Below are 20,902 nucleotides of genomic sequence, written 5' to 3' on the forward strand. Positions count from 1 at the left end.
TCCAATTTTGTAACGCATCCGGCTTTTGGCCTCTTCGGACTGCCTGGAAAACCCTTCCGATCTCGATTTGTGTTTCCTGGCATGGCCTACGGAATCCCCAGTCCCGGCGAGACATCGTTGCTTGTGGCTTTATTGACGGAGCTGGAGCTCGCCGATGAGGCTCTTCTCCTCCAACGCCTCCATGAAACCTGCCCGGAAGACTATTCAGTGCAACTCTGGCATCCCCCCAAAGTCGGCCTCCCGCAACCTATATCGAAGAGAAGAGACCGCCGGGATAGCAAAGCCAACATTTATGGCCTCGCAGTCCTGGCGCACCGCGCCGGACGAGCTAGCTTTTACGTTGTTGATCGACTAACCAAGCGTCAACTGCAGGGCGATCCTCGGCCCGGAGAAGACCCGTCCATATCGATGGTGATGGTTTCCGTCAGATCGTCTCTACACGAATGCGAACCACTGCGGGTGATTGCCAAGCGCCATACGCTCGACCAGGACGGAGGACAACGCTTGCCGAATCTTCTGAGCACCTTCGAGCTTTCATACCAGTTTCTTGGCGGGGCAAGCATAGATATTACTACCCGACTGTCCGAGTACGGGCTTGAGCTTCACGATCCAGACCATGCAGTCTTCACGCGGGACACTGTCTCTGCGACGGGTCGGGAGGAGTTCGAATGCGCTATCAAAGCAGCGTTGTCAGAGTCCACGCCTCTACCCACTGAACTGATTGCGAGTATCGTCTCAACCATGGACCACCGAACGCAGATTGAACCGGTTTCCTCACCAACGCAGAGTGACGCCTTGACTCTCTTCCTAACATTTCCCACCGAGGAAGATGAGCGCAACGCAATGCGAGCAGTGATGGAGCGTGAACTACAGCTGTTGGGATTTCAACCCTTACAAAGGAGTAAGGAAGATGACACAGTACATCATCTTGCTGTGCAGTTGGTTCCATGGGAGTACAGTCATCCAGCAACCCGGCGTGACCTCGAGAATCATTGGCAAGAAATACACGAGCCCACTCTCTGTCCATTGAACTACCTCCTGGCGCCGTTAGAGACCACCCGCAAGAGCCATGTTCTCGAAAAAGCGCAACTGGGGTCAATATACCACAGCAATGATGGTTTCATCCTCATGGCTCGCAACTCCCTGGCGCAGATGGCGGCAGCAAGACTGAATCGCACCGAACTACCGCCTGGGAAATTCGCGCAACTTCAAAATGAATGGCACGAGAACCAACGTCTAGACCCGGCTATGGTAGAGTTCTTAATTGGACCCGATGACCCTTTCTATAACAACCCTCCATCTTGGGCGCCGGTGAATGGTGAAGGGTTGGTGTCGATTTCGGTGTTCTATTTGACCAACAAACTTTCCAAAGAGCAGACACAGGCCCTCCGTGCCGAGTTCTACGAAGGAAATGGGGACCTTGATGGTCTGCAAAAAGCGTGCTGCTATGTCGCATGGGCAGATGGCGATCCGGATGCGCCTGATGGCACAGTGGATGATATCTGGCGAATTTTCTGGGATTTGCGACGACATACATCTTGTGAAATGCCTATTTTCTTTGTCGACGAACAGTCTGGAGTGAACCAGACCGTCATCATGGTGGACTGTGATCATTTCTTCTGGGCGTCGGACAACGAGCAGGCAAATCGGCTTCTTCAGGACGTCGAAGATCCGTCGACCAAAGGCATCCTCTGTGGTCGCTTGAAGGGGCGGAAAGCACATGATGCATTCTGCAATCTGAGTATTGGCAATATGAATTTTGAAGAATTTCTGGAATCTTTTGGTCAAGGCGAGGAGCACCACTATCCCCGTCCGGGCTGGCCTGGCCATGGCATTTTGGAGGACGAGGATTGACCCTACTGATGGATAGTGGAAAAGAAAATCCGTGCCTTTCTTGCTCATTGAGTATTCTCTAATTGCTATTAAAGCCTGATGATTCCCGCCTTAATTGAAAGTCTTAAAGCCGGGCTTGAAGGTTCTGTGTTTCCTCCTAGGATTGTTCTTCCTCGCTCTGAGAGCTGGATGAAACGAGGCCGGGCCAGGACCATGAGTGAGGAAATAATCTGATCTATGTATTTTTGGTGATTCAATGGGCCCGAGACTACGGCGAGGCTGCTAGTTCGACTCGTTCACAGAGCGTCTTCAAGGTCCACGCCGCCCACTCGAAGTCGCTGGGATCCAGATAGATCTGGCCACTGAGTCGCACCCACCACTGGTCTTGGAAGGCAAATACAGGCATGAAGGTACGGTATTCCTCAATCATGATCTGTTGCATCCATTCATTCACGGCCACGGCATCTGTGCTGCGCCCTCTCACCCAACTTCGTGCTCCGGTCGTGGGCCGGTTCAGCGGCAGCAGGACATTGACCATGCAACAGTTCGTCAGGCTCTGGGCCTCGTTGTCCATCACTCGCGTCCCCAGGACCTGCGCGACACGCTGCCCACCGAGGCGAGATAGGCCAATGCAATATTCGCGGATCTTCTTCTCACCTCCGCACACGCGTTCGCGCCACTGGATCGCTTCAGACACGGTCAGGAAGGCCAGGTTGTCGCTCGTGCCCACAAATTCGAAATTGGACACAAAATCACTCTTGTCCACCGGTATTGCTCCGACGTCTTTCTTCCTCTTGGCCTCATCATGCGAGTCCTGCGCCACAAACCCATGACTAGTTGGCAATGTGCTTCGCATCAAAGCCTGGTTGCGCCTGGGCACATAGAACACGGCACATCCCCGAGGTGTGAACAACCATTTGTGACAGTTGCTCACAAGGAAGTCGGGATCCAGCGACGAGAGGTGCAGATCGATTTGTCCTACGCCATGGGCGGCATCAATCAGGCTAAGCACGCCCTCCGATCGACAAATTCCCGTTAGGGCTTCAAAGGGCAAGCGAAGGCCCGGGTTCGAGGAGATGGTGTCGAAGATAGCCAAACGGGGCCGGAAGCCCTCGCCACGGGATGCTGCGATGGCCTCTTGTAAGGCCGCCGCGATGTCGTCGGCCGGCAGGGGATACGTAAGGTGAATTTCGCGCGTTCGCACTCGGCCCTGACTCGCTTCGCAGATATAATGGGTCGTTTTCCCGCATGCCCCATAGATTACGTCTAATTGAATAATCTCGTCGCGTCCGTCGGCATTCCAAACCAGGTTTCGGAGAACCGTGTTAATTCCCGTTGTCGCATTGGGCACGAACACCACCGTGTTCGCTGGGACCCCTAGGAAACTGCTCATCGCCGTGCGCGACTGATCAAGCAGTTGCGGGAAACGGTACTTGATGAATGGACACGGCATGCGCTCGCACTCCTGGCGCAGCTCATTCGCCTTCTGCAGAATGTCCGTCGGAGCTGCGCCGAAAGAGCCTGGAAGCAAGAGAGTCAGGAAAGGAAAGCACGATGAATTGAACCAGCCTCACCATGATTCAGGTTCCGATACCCTGGCTCAAATGAAAAATGCCGGCCCATGGCATGTCCAAACGAAGTCCTCTCGTCCATGATGAATGACTGTTAATCCAAATCCTCAATGCGATTACTTTCATATGCCAGACGCATTTGCAATTCCGGTTGCTATTTTGTTTGTGTCTCCACTCGGCCACCGCCTGTTTATCTCGGTCTAACGGCACATCTGAACGCGAATACCACCGCAGAATACCACTCTGGGGACGGCTCTGGAGGTTCGAGGGCCCATGCGGCGTGTTGCCGACCCGCGACGAGGCCCGGAACTCCATCACTAGCGGTCTTGTGATTGGCCTAGACGCGGACTCAGCCGAGGAGGGTCCCGAAATACCTCACGAACTCCGGGGAGGAAAGTCAAATGAGAGAGAAGAGACAAGAAGGACTACCAAACTATCCCCGCGTTGGCAATCCGCGCGCTTGGCTCCGCTTGTTCCCCACGCAGTGACCCCACGCCCCTTGAGCGACTAGGCCCGTGCGTTTGCCTGGGCAGGCCTTATTCTTCTTATTCTTAAGGTGTTGGAGAGTTGGGAAATTGCAGGTTCCAGAACGACTATTTCAAAGTTCTCGCAAACGGCCTGGATTGAAGGGGTTTTATTTCAGGCGAATATGGCGATGCAACAGGCGAAAGGTCTAGATGCAGATGTAGAGGCCCTAGACCTCACTCAGACTCATGTTATACGGGAAATGGACCCGCTCGGACAAGCAAAGTCGGCATACGTGCAGAAGAACGTTGGGAATCTGCAACGCCGTCTCAAATCGCGACATGTCCAATTTCTCGCTTTGTCGGGAGCTATTGGAACCGGCCTTTTCGTCGGTGCGGGCCAGGTTTTGTCTCTCTCGGGTCCGCTTTCGGCCTTCCTTGCTTACTTTATCACCGGCTTCAACTTATACGCGGTCATCAACAGCATGGGAGAGATGGCCACATGGCTTCCCCTCCCGGGCGCGACTCCAGTTTATGCCGCTCGCTTCGTTGACGAAGCACTTGGATTCACCTTGGGCTGGAACTATTGGTACCAGTTTGCTATCGGCGTCCCGATCGAAATAAGCGCGGCCGCTTTGGTCATCGACTACTGGCCCAACAGTGTTCCTGCAGCAGTGTGGATTACGGTGCTCTATATCGCCATATTTGTCATCAATAGTCTCCCAGTCCGCGTATATGGAGAATTGGAGTTTTTGCTGGGCTCCATCAAACTCATCACGATAGTGGGACTGATGATACTGATGTTTATAATTACTCTCGGTGGGACACCGACGCATGATCGGATTGGATTTCGCTATTGGCAGCATCCGGGGCCAATGAATGAATACCTGGAAAGTGGAACCCTGGGCCAATTTCTGGCCTTTTGGAAGGTTTTTATTCAAGCAACATTCAGTTATGGAGGCAGTGAAATGGTTGTGGTCGCAGCTGGAGAGACTGAGAACCCACGGCGTAACATTCCCAAAGCTGTGCGTCGGGTCTTCTGGCGGATTGCTATCTTCTATGTGGGAAGTGTGTTCTTGGTAGGCCTCTGCGTGTCATCTCGCGACCCTCGACTTCTCAATGCCATTGATTCGGGGGCAACTGGCGCAGGGGCAAGTCCCTTTGTCATTGCCATTGAGAATGGAGGAATATCAGTGCTGCCGTCGATAATTAATGCGGTCATTTTGACCTCCGCCTTGTCTGCTGGAAATTCCTTCTTCTATGCGTCGACTCGCATTCTATATTCGACGGCACTGGATGGAAAGGCTCCTCGCATCTTGAGGTACGAAAAGTTCGGTGTACCATATGCGTGCGTGGCTGTCACAGCCGCATTGAGCCTTCTGGTCTACCTTAATGTATCGGCGAGTTCGGCTGAGGTCTTTTTCTGGATCAGTAACTTGAGCTCCGTCAGCACGCTGATCGTGTGGGCCTCGATTGCTATCACGTATATCCGATTCCACCAAGGAATGAAATATCACAAAATTCCACGATCTGCACTCCCCTATCAAGCACCCTTCCAACCTTACCTCGCATATTTCGCTGTGGCGTTTTCCTCGATAGTCGCTTTTTTCAATGGCTTTGATGCCTTCTTTCCGGGGCACTTCAGCGCCAAGACCTTCATTCCACCGTATATCGATATTCCGATCTTTGCATCCCTTTTCATTGGTTATAAGGTCATTAAAAAGACCCAATTTGTGAAGATGGAAGACATGGATTTTTGGTCTGGAAAAGAAGAGGCTGATCAACTGGAGCTGACTTGGGAAGAACCCAAGCCACGAAATTTCCTTGGTAAGCAAGAACGTCGAAATGTTCTACCTACTCAATCAACATTGACTAACATTGGATTAACAGAAAGAATTTGGTTTTGGATCGCGTAAACCGGGAAGCATAAGGTCTCTATTTCTCTCGTCGAAATCCAGCAAGGCCAGGTTATGTATCTTTGTCTGTTGAAATAACTTTTCTTTGAATTCGAGAGATCGCTGCTCTGGATATGATTCTTCACGTATTACAATCCATATTCAAGCACGAAAGGCTCAGAATGAGGCAGCAAAATCCGAAAGCTCAGCTATTTCAACCTTCAAATGATTTACTTTACTGTCTGTGGTAAAGCACGTGCAACGACGTCCATTTTTGTATCAAAAATTTTCTGGCAAGGTTCCTTCTCAAAAAGTTGTGCAGTATGCACATTTAAACCCTACAAAGGTCGCTACAGAAATATTCTGTATATGTGCAACTGCAAACCATTTCTCATCGGTGGCAGTGAGTTGATCATAAGCAGGTTCACATATAGCGAGTCCCAGTTTTGCTATTCCTTGAGAATCGCACCTGATGAAGTTGTCTGATGGCATATCCACACCGGCATCCTTAAAGTAGCCCCCGTCAGAATACCTTTGAACGCATTCATCCTTCTAGGCTTCTGTGGCAAAGTGTATCGGGGTTTGAATGCCATCCATGTGTTACGTACGGAAGAAGTGAGCTTCGAGGACATCTGTATCGACTATGGCGATCAAATATTGATAAATAGCTGAACTCGAGCATTGCTGCTGTCATCCAAAGGTATAGGAATTAAAACTGCTAGACAACGGCAGAATCGAATTTATAAGCTAGGTTTCTCGTGTCTGAAATGAGTCTAAGTAATTGGCTATGAGAGTAAAGTTGTCTGGCCATCTGTATCTTCCGTACCCCTGATTAACCCGGGCTGTCCGGGGTGTGTTGAATTTTTGATCATGTTTTTCATTCCTTAATTTTGGTGGTGTTCTGTTTATGGAGTCTACTATGATATTACCTACGTGAACCTCTATACCAATCATCTAGCGGAGGGTAACCTAAAAATGCCTGACGTGGAGGATTTATCTGACGTCCCGGCCAACTAGCATGCTTACCACCTCGGTACTCTGATTACCCTCCCTGGACAGATGTATTACATGATCTGTCATTTGTCTTCGTGTACTTGGCCGGTTGTAGGTGAGTATGTATTGCTCTAAGTAATGATCGGTGCGGAACCCGTACCTAATAGAGAATGAACCAGAGGGAGCTTCTGTTCCCAACTCTGGAAGACCGAAGGCGACATTCGCATGAAGTGAATGGATTGATTAATGGGTTTGTAACAATAATCTGCCGAGTAACTATATATTCTGTTGAATAGACCAGACAAGATTGAGCTAGCGAATTGAAAAAGAAAAATTTATGCGGATAATGAAACCATGAGAAAGGGCACGGAAAGTTTCTATCTAACCCGAAAGATACGGAACTAGTCTGAACTGGGTGAGCCATCAACTCACATATCCAATGCATCAAGATTTTCAGACATCGCTAATCCTAGGCAAATTATCAACGCTGGAATTACATCAAAAATATCGACAGCAGAGGGAAGAAGACGAAGCAATATAGAGAATATGATGATCCCTGCCGAGAAAAGTCGACGAAGTGGACACAGTCTATACATATTGAGGGGACTTGGAGCCAGTGTAGAGGATATGTATCAAGGATTTCATCCATTTCACTCTGTCCTTAATATGGTTTACCTAGCACTGAATTTGCACAGATCCGTAGGGAATACCTGTGCAGGAATCGTATGTGCCCTCGATCACTTCAGAACTTCCTTGGCAATTGACTCCCGACCAGGTCGTAATCTTGCAAGTAGTGGTTTGATCAGATAGCTTGAACCCGTAACCTTTGGTCTTCCAAACACAAACCTCCTTATTTGTCATAGCAGGAAGGAAGGAAAATGTCGTTTGTGCGATAAGAGTCTTCGCACAATTTTCGTCATCATAACCCAGAAACGTAATACTCTCAGTCGTGTCGCGTTCGTTTATCAAGGAGCTTGGTGCAGCCGAGACGGAGAGGCTCATAGAAGACAACGCCAATAAGCCGAGGAGCTTCATTTCTTCGAATAGTTAAGGGAAACTGAAAAACTTCTTGGAAGCGTTGACTTTCGATTTATTAGAAGATATGCCTTGCTAGAAGATGCCTTAAGTGCGATGCAGGGAAAACTGAAAGCAAAGGGGAACAAGATGGTTTTATACTTGGAAATTCTGGCTACTCTGGTCGATCTTGTGAGTTCTTATCATTATAAATAATTGTTGGATCTTCAAAATGTTGTCAAACACCCAAAATATTGTCAAACATCCAAGATGTTGTCAAACACCGATGTCGATAATTCCTATCCTGTATAACGTCAGCGTTCTTCAAATAGCTCTGTGGCTGGATCGGACCCTTACTACTATAAGGCTCTAGAATCAATATTTTGTGTTTTCAGGCTTTTTTTATCTCAGGAAGCCTTAGTCAGTTTCATGTTAGCGCTCTTGAACTCCTCACCCTATTGGGACCCTCCGCTTGCCTCCGAGCCAACCAACAGACGAATCGACTTAACACATTCCACCCCGGCTGCCTCCTACTAGTCAACTGAAACTAGTCAACTAAAATTAATTAGCTGCCTAAAACTGCTAAATTTTGTATGAATTCTATGATATACCTCTTTGCCTCGAGTTTTTTTTTTCTCATCGCATTCAACTCTCTTTTCGCACAGAAACAGCAGAGCAACTTGCAAAGCAAATCAGCACTTCCTGATCTTGCGCGCGGTCACCATCGCCGGCCTCATTGTCCCGATGCATGAATTTATGATGATAAGCGGATCGCCGAAATATTTTGTGGTGTGCCCGGGAGGTCAGAATCCTTAAGCCTCTGCAGACAGCAATAAGGAGATAGGAAGCTTCGATGAAAATTTTTCACGCATCCAAGTCTGGATTTTCTTTTGCACTTTTGCCTTTTTGTTAACTCGTCCTCAAGTGACGGGGTATTTTCAGCCTCTCAGCAATTGGCGAATTGCGCACAGAAATACATATATGTTAGCAACGCGACTGAGGCGTTTTTCTAATAACTGGCACTGATTCTCACGACATACTACACTATGGACACAACAGTCTCTACTATTAATATTCACCCTTTGTTGAGAATTGAAACGGAGGCTCGATACGACAAACTAATTCAGACCTCACTATGGCCAGATGGGTACCCGTCTAGCGGAACTGGCTTTCATATAACAACCCCAAGGCGGAGAGTAGAAAGCAGATTCGAGGGAAATCCGCGGGGAGGCCCAACTTGAAGTTAGTCGGAGCTAAACTTCCCTAGCTTATAAGAGTCCACATGAGCCTTGGTCAGGAAGAGCAGGTCAATTTATTTGGTGAAAGGAGAGGGATGGATACATAGTATTATGGACGACTCTTGCTATAACGATTGACAATATCATAGCGATCACCATGGAACCCGATATGCTACTGAAGAAAGCCGAGGAGGTGATGCTGGAGAGTCAAAAATAAAAAGTTGACTCGAAATGTGAATAAGCTGGATCAACATAATGCATTATACATGATTCACGAAGGCCCGACCTCCGAAACCCTCCCATCTTTCAATTCCCGATAACCCTTGGTGTATATTGTAGACTATTGAAAGAAAATCAACGAGATGCATGTGAAAGAAAATCAACGAGATGCATGAAAGGCAATAGAAAAGGACTAAAGCAAGAAACGCAGAATGAAAAATATGATTATCCCTCTTTGTCTTAGTGGACATAATCCAACAATGCAATGTATTAAGGATATTATCAGGTGCAGGCGACCTGTAAAGATCCATATGAAATATTTCCATTATTAGGCAACTTCTTCGTACTGGGGGTCGTGGAACAAGTTCCAGTGGCATCGGAGGCTGCGAACTTTCGGGCGTCGTCTCCTCCGCAGTTCATTCCGGGCCACGTAGTGACTGTGCAGCCTACAGGGGGCGTACCAGCCACCTGAAAGGAGTTGCCATAAGTATCCCAAATACAAAGGTTCTTGTTATTACTAGAACTGCCAAATGAGAATGTGTAACTGGACTGATCGCCCGTTGTAGGGCAGCCCGTGCCAGAGAATGCTTTGATTGAAATTTCGGTCATGGCCGTGTCGCGTTCATCGTGGATCACCGGGGCAGGTGTAGCTGAGACCCCGAGGAAGCCCATCGAAGCCAAGACCATAACACTGAGGAGCTGCATCTTTTTGACGGCCTGAAAGTATGAAACCGGGTTGAAAGAGCAGGGGGTGGGGGTTGCCTTGCGAGATGATTTGTGTGGTGCTTTGCGAGAAGAGAGTTGCAGTGCGATGAGATAAGAACTTAAAGCAAAGAAGACGGTATCATTTATATCTTTCAACGCATCCATCTCCCTTGCGATGGCCCTGGTCAGTTCCCATTCCTAAAAATACGAATCGACGGTTCACAACACCCCCAAAACGCAACTATCAATATTCTTTAGTTCCTATGACCGCAGCGGGTGGACACTAGCGCGATATGTGTAGGTGACCCTGCCTCGCCCTAGAGTGTGAGAATGAGGGTCATCCACTTGTTTTCTAATTTCCCTTTTTTTTATCCCGCGACGTGCGCCTCGGTTCCAGAGGGGTTTCATCTTCGGCGCCAATCTGGAACGCCGGCAGTTGTGCGGGCCAATCTGACCAACCTTCCCAACCAAATCCAAACCCACCACGAGGGGGTTCATGTAGGACTATGTAGTCCGTAGCCGCCGCCCAGCGCGCTAAAGAAAATGGGAGCTTTCTGTCGGATTCTGGACTCCGGAAGACCAGGTCGAAAATAGCCCGGGTCTCCTCTTGTACTCTGTAACACCAACCGACTATTGTGACTCCTGAGGGTGCGCTTGGCAGAGCCTCACCCGCCGGCCAGGAGAAGCACCCGAACAGTCAGTGCAAGAATAAGGGCGAAGATGGATGTTCCCCATGCCTCTAGGCCTTCCTTCACTTCAACTGAGCCCCTGAAGTTACCAACCCAATGCATGATTCTTGGATCATATGACTCACTGGCTCGATGGCTCTACAAGTCTATTCTTAGCTTTTTAATTCAGACGAATATTCAATTTTTTGCCAAAGGCTTTGCCAGGGAATCGATACTTCGACACTTAGAGAGTGTATATGAAGTTATAGAATCTAGCTTGGAAGCGAGCAGGCGATGCCGCGCACGGAAGCGCCAATCTGGTGGTTCAGGACGTGAGCATCCGAGTAAATCTCAATTTCTCCATGTGGCGCGCTCAGAGAGAGGAATAATGGAGGGACACAATACAATGACCTGCTGGCGTCGATCGCGAACGGGGAAGCAGTCGAGGTCAGAATGCTAAAAACGCATGACAGGGTCAGTTCCATCCAGGATGATCGAGTGCTCTGCGGACCTCGCCAGAAGAGGAAAAAAGCGTCATTACTAGAGATATCGACATAGCATACGGGAGTACGGCCACTGTGCATCGTGGCTGCTCCACCTCTTACGCGGGATGGAACCGATGCGCCCCAATGATGCTTCCGGGACACCGGCGGGATGGACAACAGATATCGACCAGGCGGCGGGATAGGTTCGTGATAAAAGCGCGACATGTCGTCTTGCCTTCAAATAAGACATAGGGTCATCTCTACACAATTCACAAGCCTCGATAGCCGTCACGATGGACGGATTAGAGTCGATCGACGGGGGCCGGAAATGGTACTCTTGCCCGGAGCCCATGGTGCTGGGCGAAGCTCCGATTTTCAGAGCCAGCGATTCGACTTTGCACTGGGTTGACTGTCTCTCGGACCCTTCGCGGCTCTATGTTCTGAAGGTCGATGAGCATGGCGACGCGATCGGGGAGGCACGGGTGCTTGAACTGGAAGACAGCGTCACCGTCGTCTTCTTCCGAAAAGGTCGACCGGGATATATCGCGGCCTACTATCAAGGAATCTGTTTCATCGATGAGCAGACTGGTAAGATGGAGGTAGTCGAGGAAATTATTCCAACACATCAGCGGGAGGAACTGCGTTTCAACGACGGAGGGATCGACGCCCAGGGTCGCTTTTGGTTGGCCGAGATCGACAAAAAAGCCATGGCCTTTGGTCCCAATCAGTTACCCAGTAGCTATGGAGTGCCGAAAGGTCGGCTGTGGAGATATGACCTGCGTGCTGGTCTCAGATTGATGATTGCTGATGGTATAATTTGTGGAAATGGACTGGGCTGGAGTCCAGACAATAAGACTAGTAAGCGATCATTTTGATTCCTGGCAACAGACGATCTGCTGAGCATGCACCTTCTAACTGCCATTTCAAGTGTACTTTCATGACTCAGTGGCCATGGTTGTTTGGGCCTATGATTTCGATCTGGAGCACGGAAATATCTCCAATAAACGTTTGTTGATTGATCGCCGCACTTCCTTTGGGGAGCCGGATGGCATGGTTGTGGAGTAGGTTGAGTAGACAAACTCATCGTCATCAAGCCGGCAAAGGCTGACCCTCGCTCTAGTACAAAGGGAAATCTCTGGATTGCCATGTTCGATTCAAATCGAGTGATGGTATTCACACCGGATGGTCGGCACTTGAAGGACATTGTATTCTCCGCTAGGAACCCAGCGTGCACGACATGGGGAGGTAAAGACTTTAACATCATTTATGTAGCAACCGGGAAAGACCGGCGCGCAAATCCCGCCCCAGGAGATGAAGGGGGTCACCTCTTTCGATATAAGCCAACCGATGCTCGTGGGCAGCCAAAGCATGAATTTGATGGCTAATATGGTGGGTCTCTGTATGTGCCTACGAACAAATCAAGTCTCCAGAAATAGATCACTCTTGTGTCCTTCATCCATGTAAGCTTTAGGGGGGGGGTGATATCGTCCGAGATTCTCTCACACTATTCAATGATAGCCACTGTGACTTTCGCTTAAAAAACATCACCAAATGCGGATTGAAAAGGAGATATTCAGGCTGTCCCAGAATCGGAGCTTCGATAAATTTTTGATACTTGTCACTCGGGCTGTTCCCAACAAAAAAAATTGCGAGGATATCATGTTGTAATTGGGTGAAACTTTTTAGCTCTTAAATACACTAAACATCCACCCACTGCTTCGAAGCCGCTGACTTGTAGAATGCATCGATCACCTTCAGTATATTCACATTGGTCTCTAGATCACAGCATCCGTCCGCCGGGGCCTTGGCAGTGCGAACCCGCGCAAATAGGGTCTCGAGTTGTTTCCGATAGCAGCCCGGAATGTTGGAAATTCCGTGTGGGTGTTCAGTTGTCATCTTTGTCTCACCAGCTGCGAAATCCCCCCTGGGTTCACGCAGAAAAAGAGTTGCAACAGGATAATCGGGAATAGCATGTAATGACCCATTTGTGCCATAAATGTCAATCGCCCACTCATTGCACCATTCTGTAGCCTCCCAGGCGGTCAAGTCAAGTATGATGTTTTTGTCGGAGTATTCCATTATTCCAGAGCAGATATCTTCGTAAAGTAGACTTCCGACTCCAAACTCGCCAGTCTCCATGGTACCCGTAAAAATATCCGGGATCCAACCCACAACGGGATGAGGAGGTCTTGTTGGCAGCTTTCGTATGGACGAAATGACCCGCTCAGGTGTTCCAAATAGATCCACAACATTTTCTAGCGTATGGCACCCTTCAGTCTGCAGGATTCCCCCAAGATCCTCAGGAATTGACTGCCACAAATCCATTCCTGCGCCAGAGGGGCATCCTCCATGAAACCGTGCCGATGTGATGTCTCCCAGAACCTCATCTCGGATCACCTTTCTTGAAAATTCAAGAGCTTCCGAATAGTGAAGTTCATACCCCAGTTCAACAACAAGACCCGGCCTCTTTTTTTTGATCTCCATGGCAAGCTCATAGAAGTCTTGTGGGATGGCTGCCCCGGGCTTCTCAAGGAATAGCCCTTTAAATGGGGCTGGGTGGTTAAGAGCATACCGAGCCCACCGTGGAACATCTGGATCCAGAGCATGAATCATTAAAATATCCGGGTTAGTATCAAGTAAGGCCCCAGGAGTATCAAATCGGGTCAATTGAGGAAGCCTCTCATGTAGCCTCGAGGCGATCTCAGAGTCTTCCTCGTAGAAACCAACGAACTCAAACCCTCCCAGCTTGTCTAGGATGGCAAATCGATACATCACATGAGGATGGCGTGTCCCCAGGAACGCAATCTTCAAAGGGATTTGCTTCCCTTCATCCGAGGAATCTTCGGGCTTTTGAAATGCGAAAGAGATTTTCCGGACATCCATTATGGCGCATGGGGGTGAGGGTTAGTCGGATGACGGTCAAGGAAAACGGCAGTTTAGCTGTAGTGGTAAGGCTGCGCGGCAAAAATCCTTCAACAAGAGCCCATAAACATGCTGTCATAATCTGAAGGTAAAGAATGTCCTCCGCATGGGCGGATGTCGGTGCGCGCGCAAGGTCACATCCCACGCCGGCCCAAAATATCCCACTCAAAGCTCGCTTGATAAGACTCCACTTTCCACCCCCGCTTATCTGGGGAAGCTAGCTACATAGATCCGATAACAGGACAGAATATTCCCTGTTCGATTCTCTCATCGTAACAAGAAGTGATTCCGTCTTTTATATTTGCATGGGACACATGCCATTCGTATTAATGCACTTGATACTGTCTATGGCTGCGTTGATGGAATCTGGTAAACTTCTGCATGTTGGGTGATTGGTAGTCCCTCCAACGATCCCCTAATATCATCCATTCATTCCGCAGTCTACAGTGTTCGGTGTAATGGTGTTGCATTAGTTTTTAAAAGATGTCAGAGGTATACACTATCAAGCAATGCTCGGAAGTTACTGGACTTTACTTTCCGGTTCAATACTTTTGGTTTTTGTCTTGAGCTACAAGCCGTGCTCAAGACTCGCGGGTTGCCTCCGGGGGAGTCTTCCGCGATCGATGAACAAGTATGATTCAGATGCATGGAGCTACCGAATATACACAACATCAATAATATTTTTGATTACAGAAATTGAATATAATCAAATATGCATGATGACGTCGTGGATCCTGATGAAAGCTGCAAAACTATGCAAATGTTGGGTAGAGAAGAGAAACCAAAGGAGTTGAAGGAGTTTCAGAAATCCTGGCAGCAGAAGCCTTTTTCACTTGATCTCATTTATCCTCTGAAAAGTTCACAATCTTCAATTGGATTCGAGGTATATGTGCCAGCATTCCAATCATCGTGTGGGATGTCTGAAATCTGTCTCACTGCTTACCCCAAGCCCGTACTACACAAATGACGAAAATGAATTTGACTTGTGACGGTGGGATTGAAGAATTTCTTTTTAAAAGAGACCACCCTTCTCTTTTGACCTCAAAGACTTATATTAACTCAATGTATGGTGAGCTATTGCAGGCAATTTCCCTCCCAACAAAATTCGTTATTTATGTAGAACTCGCAACTAGGCGACCAAGAGTATCGTGTGCTTCTCGTAGTAACTCCCAACGGCAATCTTCCAAACTTTCTTGTACCGCCTTTAATAGCTCAGATGTCTGTTGGGATACAGGTCCAACATCATCGTCACTACGGAGCAACATCAACATTCGCACAAGATATTCTTCGGCACTCAATGAGATGTCTTGCTTTGGGGCTGGCGCTTTTGCTTTCGACATAAATCCGAATGCCCACAAAATAAGCGCGGCATGGTACAAAGACCAAGGTCGTAGGGAAAGATTGTCTTGAGCGGCACGATAGTGCTTTCCTGTAAATAGAATCTCCTGGACCAGAAGCAAACAGTGGTATAATGCTCTCTTTGCTTCTTGTCTTTCACTCCAAGCCCGCACCCGAGTTGTAGCCCCTGCAAAGTCAGCCTCGGAAAGCATATTCCCGAGAAGAGATGGCGCACCGGCCAATACGTGCATGTCTGTTATTTCAGTATATATAGCCACATATGCCATTCGATGTAGGGGCTTCGAGGCTTCTAATGCCAGTGACGAGCTTCGCGATACAAGGCAAAATGACCAGGTGTCCATAGCCTTTTCCAGTGTATCTTTCCATCCATCAGTGGCAGCTAGGCGGGAGCCATGCGGCAGAGAGCCACCAACTCCAAGCGTGACTGAATCTCTCGCTTTCAAATGGGCAGTGACGCTAAACAAACCATGAAGTAATATTAATCGACCATAGGCAGTGCAGTTGGGAGGAATTGGAGCACGTGCAATGAGCCGTTTTAGTACAGGAAGAAAGCCTGGAGGCTCTGGCATCTTCTGATACATTGAATTCCAATCGTGGCAATTTCCACATTCCCATAAATAGTCTGAACAGGGCAGTGGGAGGCGTACGTCCTGAACTGACAGAACACAGGTATGACCGAACATGAAACTATGCTGTGCGTCCATGACGAACCCAAAGAATGCAGTACGGTTTGACGACTGAACCTCGATCCATTGGCGCCATGACTGTTCTAAACTCAGGTCTCCTTCGTAAGCGATGGCATATGAAACACCTCTTTTCATAAGCTGGTTGCAAGTCAATTATACTGCCACTTATACTTGACGAGCGAGGATGCACCTGCAAGGATTCTTACTGTAATTATTGCACCATGGAAAATATGCGATAGCTGATGATGCTTTCTAGTTGAAAACATCTTTTCATGTGCCTGGACGAGAAGAAGTGTCTGGACACACCATAATGACGCCGGGGGTTCAAAGTCGGGGGTCTTGGTATATTAGCTCTCCGCACGCACTTCTGTATCAGACAAAAGAGAAACAATGACCTACATTGAAGATAATGTAGCGAAGAGAGTCATGAATCTGGATTGAAGTCTCGAAATGAGTGACATCATTAGATAAGGTGGATCCTAGGGTCACAATTGCAGCAATCAGCAAAGCTGGCGCTGTAGTCGGGTCCAGTGTCGGTCGGTGTAGAATTGGAAAATGCGGGTGGTAGTTCTCGAAGTATAGTTCGAAAAAATGGGACAAGTTGGAAGGGATAAAAAATGGTAAGGCCAGAACCGCTTGAGGCAAAGTCCGGAGGGCCTCGAATAATCTACCCTGGACAAGCGCCCAGGGTGCAAAGGATGAAGGGTCTGGAGGCAAAGGAAAACGAATGGCTTGTGAGTTCATGGGAAAATATGGTGGTGACATATCGGAGGTGCTTGTTCGCGACGGGGAAATCATATCCGTGAGGCCATCCTCGTCTGTCGCACCGAAGCTTGCTGGTACATTCTCAAATAGCCAATCAAAATCTAGGAGCGGATCCGGGGCGCTAAATGATGGATCAAGAAACAAAGAAGTAACATTTTCTTCTTGCGCAGCGTCGATTGCGTTATGGAACGAATCCATGGCCGGGCCATTGCCCATTGAAGTGTTAGCATCCGGGGCTGCCCCGCGGCTGAGGGAAAGATGGCCAGCAGACTGGACCGACTTGTCAATGACATCGATGACTTCCTCCGTTGTAGAGGCACTAGGTGTGGACTCGAGGTCCGAAGAACGAGTTTCGGTGCGTGAGACGGGGGATATTTCTTGGGCGTTGGCCGGTCTAACAACCCCGCCAGAATTACGATACCACATTCCCCTCTCATGACGTTTTTGATGTCTCCGTAAGAGATCATTGCGCACAAAACGTTTTGGGCAGGCGCTACATTGATATATTTGTTTTGGTCGATCTAGCGAATGGTCAATATGGGTTCATGCGGACAGCTGTTTCAATCATACGGTTGAGGCGATGACGCGAGAGATGCTCGGGCCTGAGAAAGCATTTTCCACAACCAGGCTCTTCACAGGGATAGTCGCGAGCCATTCAAGTGTTGTCGGTTTCCCTAGAGTCGGAACGTGGGACTCTAGGCGTAGCAGTGGCGGAGATGAAAGTGCGGAGTTCGGGGAAGTCGGGGAACACTCGTACGTCCTGCTTATCGTGCACGAGCGGCACCGGCTAATCTGACGGCACGAGAACCCATATAATCGTCCCGGCGCGGGACTTGGCGGGCATGGACTTCCATTCAGCAGTAGTGTACATGGAATTCAGTGGGTCACTCATTATATCGAGTACAGCAAGTATATTCATTTGGAAATTCGGCACTAAAAAAAAATTGCGTCGGCTATTGAGCCGATCGGCATGCGGGAATACAGCAGGAATGCACTTGCGCCTCACGGCTGGATATTCTTGAGGCTTGAATAGCCAAATGTTCCCCGCAAGATCACACTAATCACTATTTAGTGAAATGGCCAAAAGTCCTATGAAAATAGGATGAAGTTGAGTTATGAAAATACATCAGTCTTGATCTTCGCCAAACCATCATCGGTTCATGTTGGATGTTAGAATTGGAAGCGAGCATTAAAGCGCCTTTTGTGGCAGCCTACTTAGCCGATTGAGAAATTATGCGAGGAGGAAATAGGTCAAAAATACATGAAACTAGAATGCTATGTACACAAACCATGTGGGGGAATAAAACACCGGGATTCCGGCTTCAGTCGTGACAATGCAAAGCAGTCACGAAATATGACATCTCTTGTCAGATCTATGGTTTCTCTATAACTGTGACAAATCGGTCGTAGCCCAGCTTCGAATGGACGTATCACGCCCTACCGTCATTGCACAAGAAAAAATTACGCCATGCTCATGAAGGACTTACTCCGGTGCAGCGCAGGTGAATACGCCGCGGACAGAGCCAGACTTATAATTATTTATCTATTTGGGTTAGCAAATTTCGTCTCCGGAATAATGACTAGTATAAAACCAGTCGGGTGAATGCGTGATCTACTCACAATATCGTCAACGCTGGAGTAGGTTCCCGCCACCAGGATCACCAGGCCGATAATCAAGATGACGAAATTGACAATTCCCAACATGAGATTCTTCGGTTCAGTCCAGCTACCTTTGCGGATGAGCAAAAACCACATCAAGGCGGGAAAATAAAAAGTGAAGCCCGAGATGAAGAGGGCAGAGGAAATCGACAGCAGATCGTTAAAGAACGGAATCACTTCGGCGATAATAAAGGCAATAATGGTGGCAGCAGCGATAACAGCCAACCAGGTGATCCAGCCCATTTTGGTGTTGATGAATCGGATGGGGGAATTGGCAAAAATTCGACCATGCACCAGGCGCCCAAACACAACCGTGTTGATCGAACCACTAATGAAGATAACCGGCAGGGCGACACCATACGCAATGCGGCTGAGCAGAGATCCAGCGGAGGTGAGAGCTGGGCTCTTGACATCTTGACCCACGAATGCGTAAATCAAGGCACCAGACAATGTATAGACAATGATCTCGGTGATGCCGAGAGTCCAGATAGACTTAACGAAATCACGTGGTGTGTGCATTTCATCCATGAAGGAGAACTGACACATAGCAAAGCTGTAGGCGAAGATGATGTTGGATACCGCAATAAAAGCATCTGTGAAGGTCAAGTCGGGTTTTGGCCAGGCGGACCAAGGCACCGCAGCGAGGCCGCCAGGTTGATTGGTGGCTTCAATGCCGGTACCGATGATGGTAATGCCAATAGCGATGATAATGGAAGCGAAATCCACGTAGCCAAGAATAGCGACTTCGGTAAAACTCGGAGGAATCGCAAGGAGTAGAAGAATGATGGCCGACACCACAGCGAAAATAACCGAGCAGATTCCACTCTCCGTGATGTTCATAAAAGCAATCGTTCCAGTCAGACAGTGGGATCCCGTCAGAAAAATAAGCTGGAGCGCCAGCATCGCGTTAAGCAGCTCGTACCCAAACCGACCCCACATCAATCGACCAGCATCGGCGTAGTTAGCTACCTGGGGGAAGAGAAGTTTGACCTGGCCGACAATGTAGCTGGTATAGATGGCCACCAGACCCAACCCCACACAACAGATGACACCAGCCACCATTCCAAGAGCAGCAAAAGTCGAAGGAATGGACAGACTTCCCAGCGCAATCGCCTCGACGATGAGCACCACGGTGAGTCGCTTCCAGCCCAGTCGGCTAAACTTCTTGATACCGTGGTCGTAGATGTTGCGCTCAGCCTCGCTCATCTCACCAAGCATGTCCCCTTCAAACGCCGGCGGGGCGGCATAGACCCTCTCCTTCTCACCCTCAGCCTCTAGGACCTTGCTGGCGTCATGGCCATTGGAGATGTCATCGTAACCCATGATGCCAGTATGGGGTGGGGTGGGTGTAGCTGGCAAGGAGGGGTGTCAAGTCGACGAGGAGAAGGTGAAAGAGGGAGGGAGACGTGAGACAGGTGGCAGATGAGGACCAACCCCGGGTATTAAGAAAGACGCCGGGGCACGAGGGATTTCGCCCTCGGATCCGGCGTTATCTTTGGGGAGATGGGAGCACGAGAGGCAAAATGCGGGTTTTCGGTGACTAACAGCAATTGGGGTGTCCTGCTTGGTGGCTCCCACACGTGGAGTACGACGCTGCTCCACCACGTCTGATCGTCCACCCAACGAGGAGACCGCAAGCAGCTCGGGCACCCCGGCTACCTGGCCTGGACTGGGGCGTCAGTCCCACCTTTTTGCTCGGCGACCAGACGCATCTTGCGCCCCGATAAACCCCAGGCCTGGTTAGGCGATAAGAAGGTTTCGGTTGTTATGTAAAAGAAATGCAACATTGGCTCCTGGGCAGCCGTAGTGGTGCTCAAGATGGGGCACCCCCGCGTTGAAGGAAGACAGGGCGGAGGAGAAATGAAAGAATGCGGGGAGCATCGTCGGACAGGCAATCGAGGTGGGAAACATGGAGAGAGAAAGAGAGTCGAGCTCAAGATTCCTAAGAACCTCACGATACCCCATTGCGCCACAAGCGAATTATCCTTGCCCGGGTGGTTGGCCGAGAAGTGAATGATCCAATGAAGTCGCAAGGCTCTGGAGACAAGATTTTCGAGCGTAAAGCTTGAGTCACGTGAATGGCCGCAAGCGGCGACCGCGTCTTGTCTACTTCAACCACTCGCAGACCAGCTTAACGAGCACCTCCCGCTTCCCATTGCCTGAACTATCCTCGGGCACCTGGGATTGGCCTCTGGTGGCCGATCATCCTATCTGTCTCGTTCATTACCTTGAATTACATCGCCAGGCAACCCTCAACAACTGCGAAAAGCGGTGGTTGGGAGAACCCCAGATCCTTGTCCGGCAGGCGGAGCGCCACCAAACGCCATCGGGTCTAGTCGGACGGCCCGCTCCCAGACACAGTGGCCAAGTGCAAACTTCTATGATTTGTTGTCATATCCGAATTGAGGATCCATTCCGTCAGGGCC

The 20,902-nt window shown here is 49.2% G+C and overlaps 8 protein-coding genes across 8 annotated transcripts; 3 read left to right on the plus strand and 5 right to left on the minus strand.

The window, feature by feature from the left end:
• Positions 1–81: 81 nt before the first annotated feature.
• N7462_008183 (uncharacterized protein) lies at positions 82–1,854 on the plus strand (the record flags this gene model as incomplete). Its single annotated transcript, XM_057079901.1, has 1 exon — positions 82–1,854. One exon carries the CDS (start codon positions 82–84, stop codon positions 1,852–1,854), a length of 1,773 nt encoding a protein of 590 aa, XP_056932571.1.
• Positions 1,855–2,101: 247 nt separating this feature from the next.
• N7462_008184 (Pyridoxal phosphate-dependent transferase major region subdomain 1) lies at positions 2,102–3,486 on the minus strand (the record flags this gene model as incomplete). Its single annotated transcript, XM_057079902.1, has 2 exons — positions 2,102–3,354; positions 3,408–3,486. The coding sequence occupies 2 exons, from the start codon at positions 3,484–3,486 to the stop codon at positions 2,102–2,104; spliced, it is 1,332 nt and encodes a 443-aa protein (XP_056932572.1).
• Positions 3,487–4,053: 567 nt separating this feature from the next.
• Positions 4,054–5,784, plus strand: N7462_008185 (uncharacterized protein; the record flags this gene model as incomplete). The annotated part of the gene is made up of 2 exons (XM_057079903.1): positions 4,054–5,695; positions 5,759–5,784. The coding sequence occupies 2 exons, from the start codon at positions 4,054–4,056 to the stop codon at positions 5,782–5,784; spliced, it is 1,668 nt and encodes a 555-aa protein (XP_056932573.1).
• Positions 5,785–9,509: 3,725 nt separating this feature from the next.
• N7462_008186 (uncharacterized protein) lies at positions 9,510–10,097 on the minus strand (the record flags this gene model as incomplete). The annotated part of the gene is made up of 1 exon (XM_057079904.1): positions 9,510–10,097. One exon carries the CDS (start codon positions 10,095–10,097, stop codon positions 9,510–9,512), a length of 588 nt encoding a protein of 195 aa, XP_056932574.1.
• Positions 10,098–11,378: 1,281 nt separating this feature from the next.
• On the plus strand, positions 11,379–12,470 carry N7462_008187 (SMP-30/gluconolactonase/LRE family protein; the record flags this gene model as incomplete). The annotated part of the gene is made up of 3 exons (XM_057079905.1): positions 11,379–11,943; positions 12,014–12,146; positions 12,206–12,470. 3 exons carry the CDS (start codon positions 11,379–11,381, stop codon positions 12,468–12,470), a joined length of 963 nt encoding a protein of 320 aa, XP_056932575.1.
• A 313-nt stretch (positions 12,471–12,783) lies between these two features.
• N7462_008188 (Gfo/Idh/MocA family protein) lies at positions 12,784–13,968 on the minus strand (the record flags this gene model as incomplete). The annotated part of the gene is made up of 1 exon (XM_057079906.1): positions 12,784–13,968. One exon carries the CDS (start codon positions 13,966–13,968, stop codon positions 12,784–12,786), a length of 1,185 nt encoding a protein of 394 aa, XP_056932576.1.
• A 1,151-nt stretch (positions 13,969–15,119) lies between these two features.
• On the minus strand, positions 15,120–17,243 carry N7462_008189 (Krueppel c2h2-type zinc finger protein; the record flags this gene model as incomplete). Its single annotated transcript, XM_057079907.1, has 2 exons — positions 15,120–16,190; positions 16,452–17,243. The coding sequence occupies 2 exons, from the start codon at positions 17,241–17,243 to the stop codon at positions 15,120–15,122; spliced, it is 1,863 nt and encodes a 620-aa protein (XP_056932577.1).
• Positions 17,244–18,300: 1,057 nt separating this feature from the next.
• On the minus strand, positions 18,301–19,799 carry N7462_008190 (uncharacterized protein; the record flags this gene model as incomplete). The annotated part of the gene is made up of 2 exons (XM_057079908.1): positions 18,301–18,360; positions 18,438–19,799. The coding sequence occupies 2 exons, from the start codon at positions 19,797–19,799 to the stop codon at positions 18,301–18,303; spliced, it is 1,422 nt and encodes a 473-aa protein (XP_056932578.1).
• Positions 19,800–20,902: the final 1,103 nt, after the last annotated feature.

This window comes from Penicillium macrosclerotiorum (assembly GCF_028827735.1).
Source record: "Penicillium macrosclerotiorum strain IBT 26536 chromosome Unknown utg000007l_segment0_segment0, whole genome shotgun sequence".
NCBI classification, from domain to species: domain Eukaryota; kingdom Fungi; phylum Ascomycota; class Eurotiomycetes; order Eurotiales; family Aspergillaceae; genus Penicillium; species Penicillium macrosclerotiorum.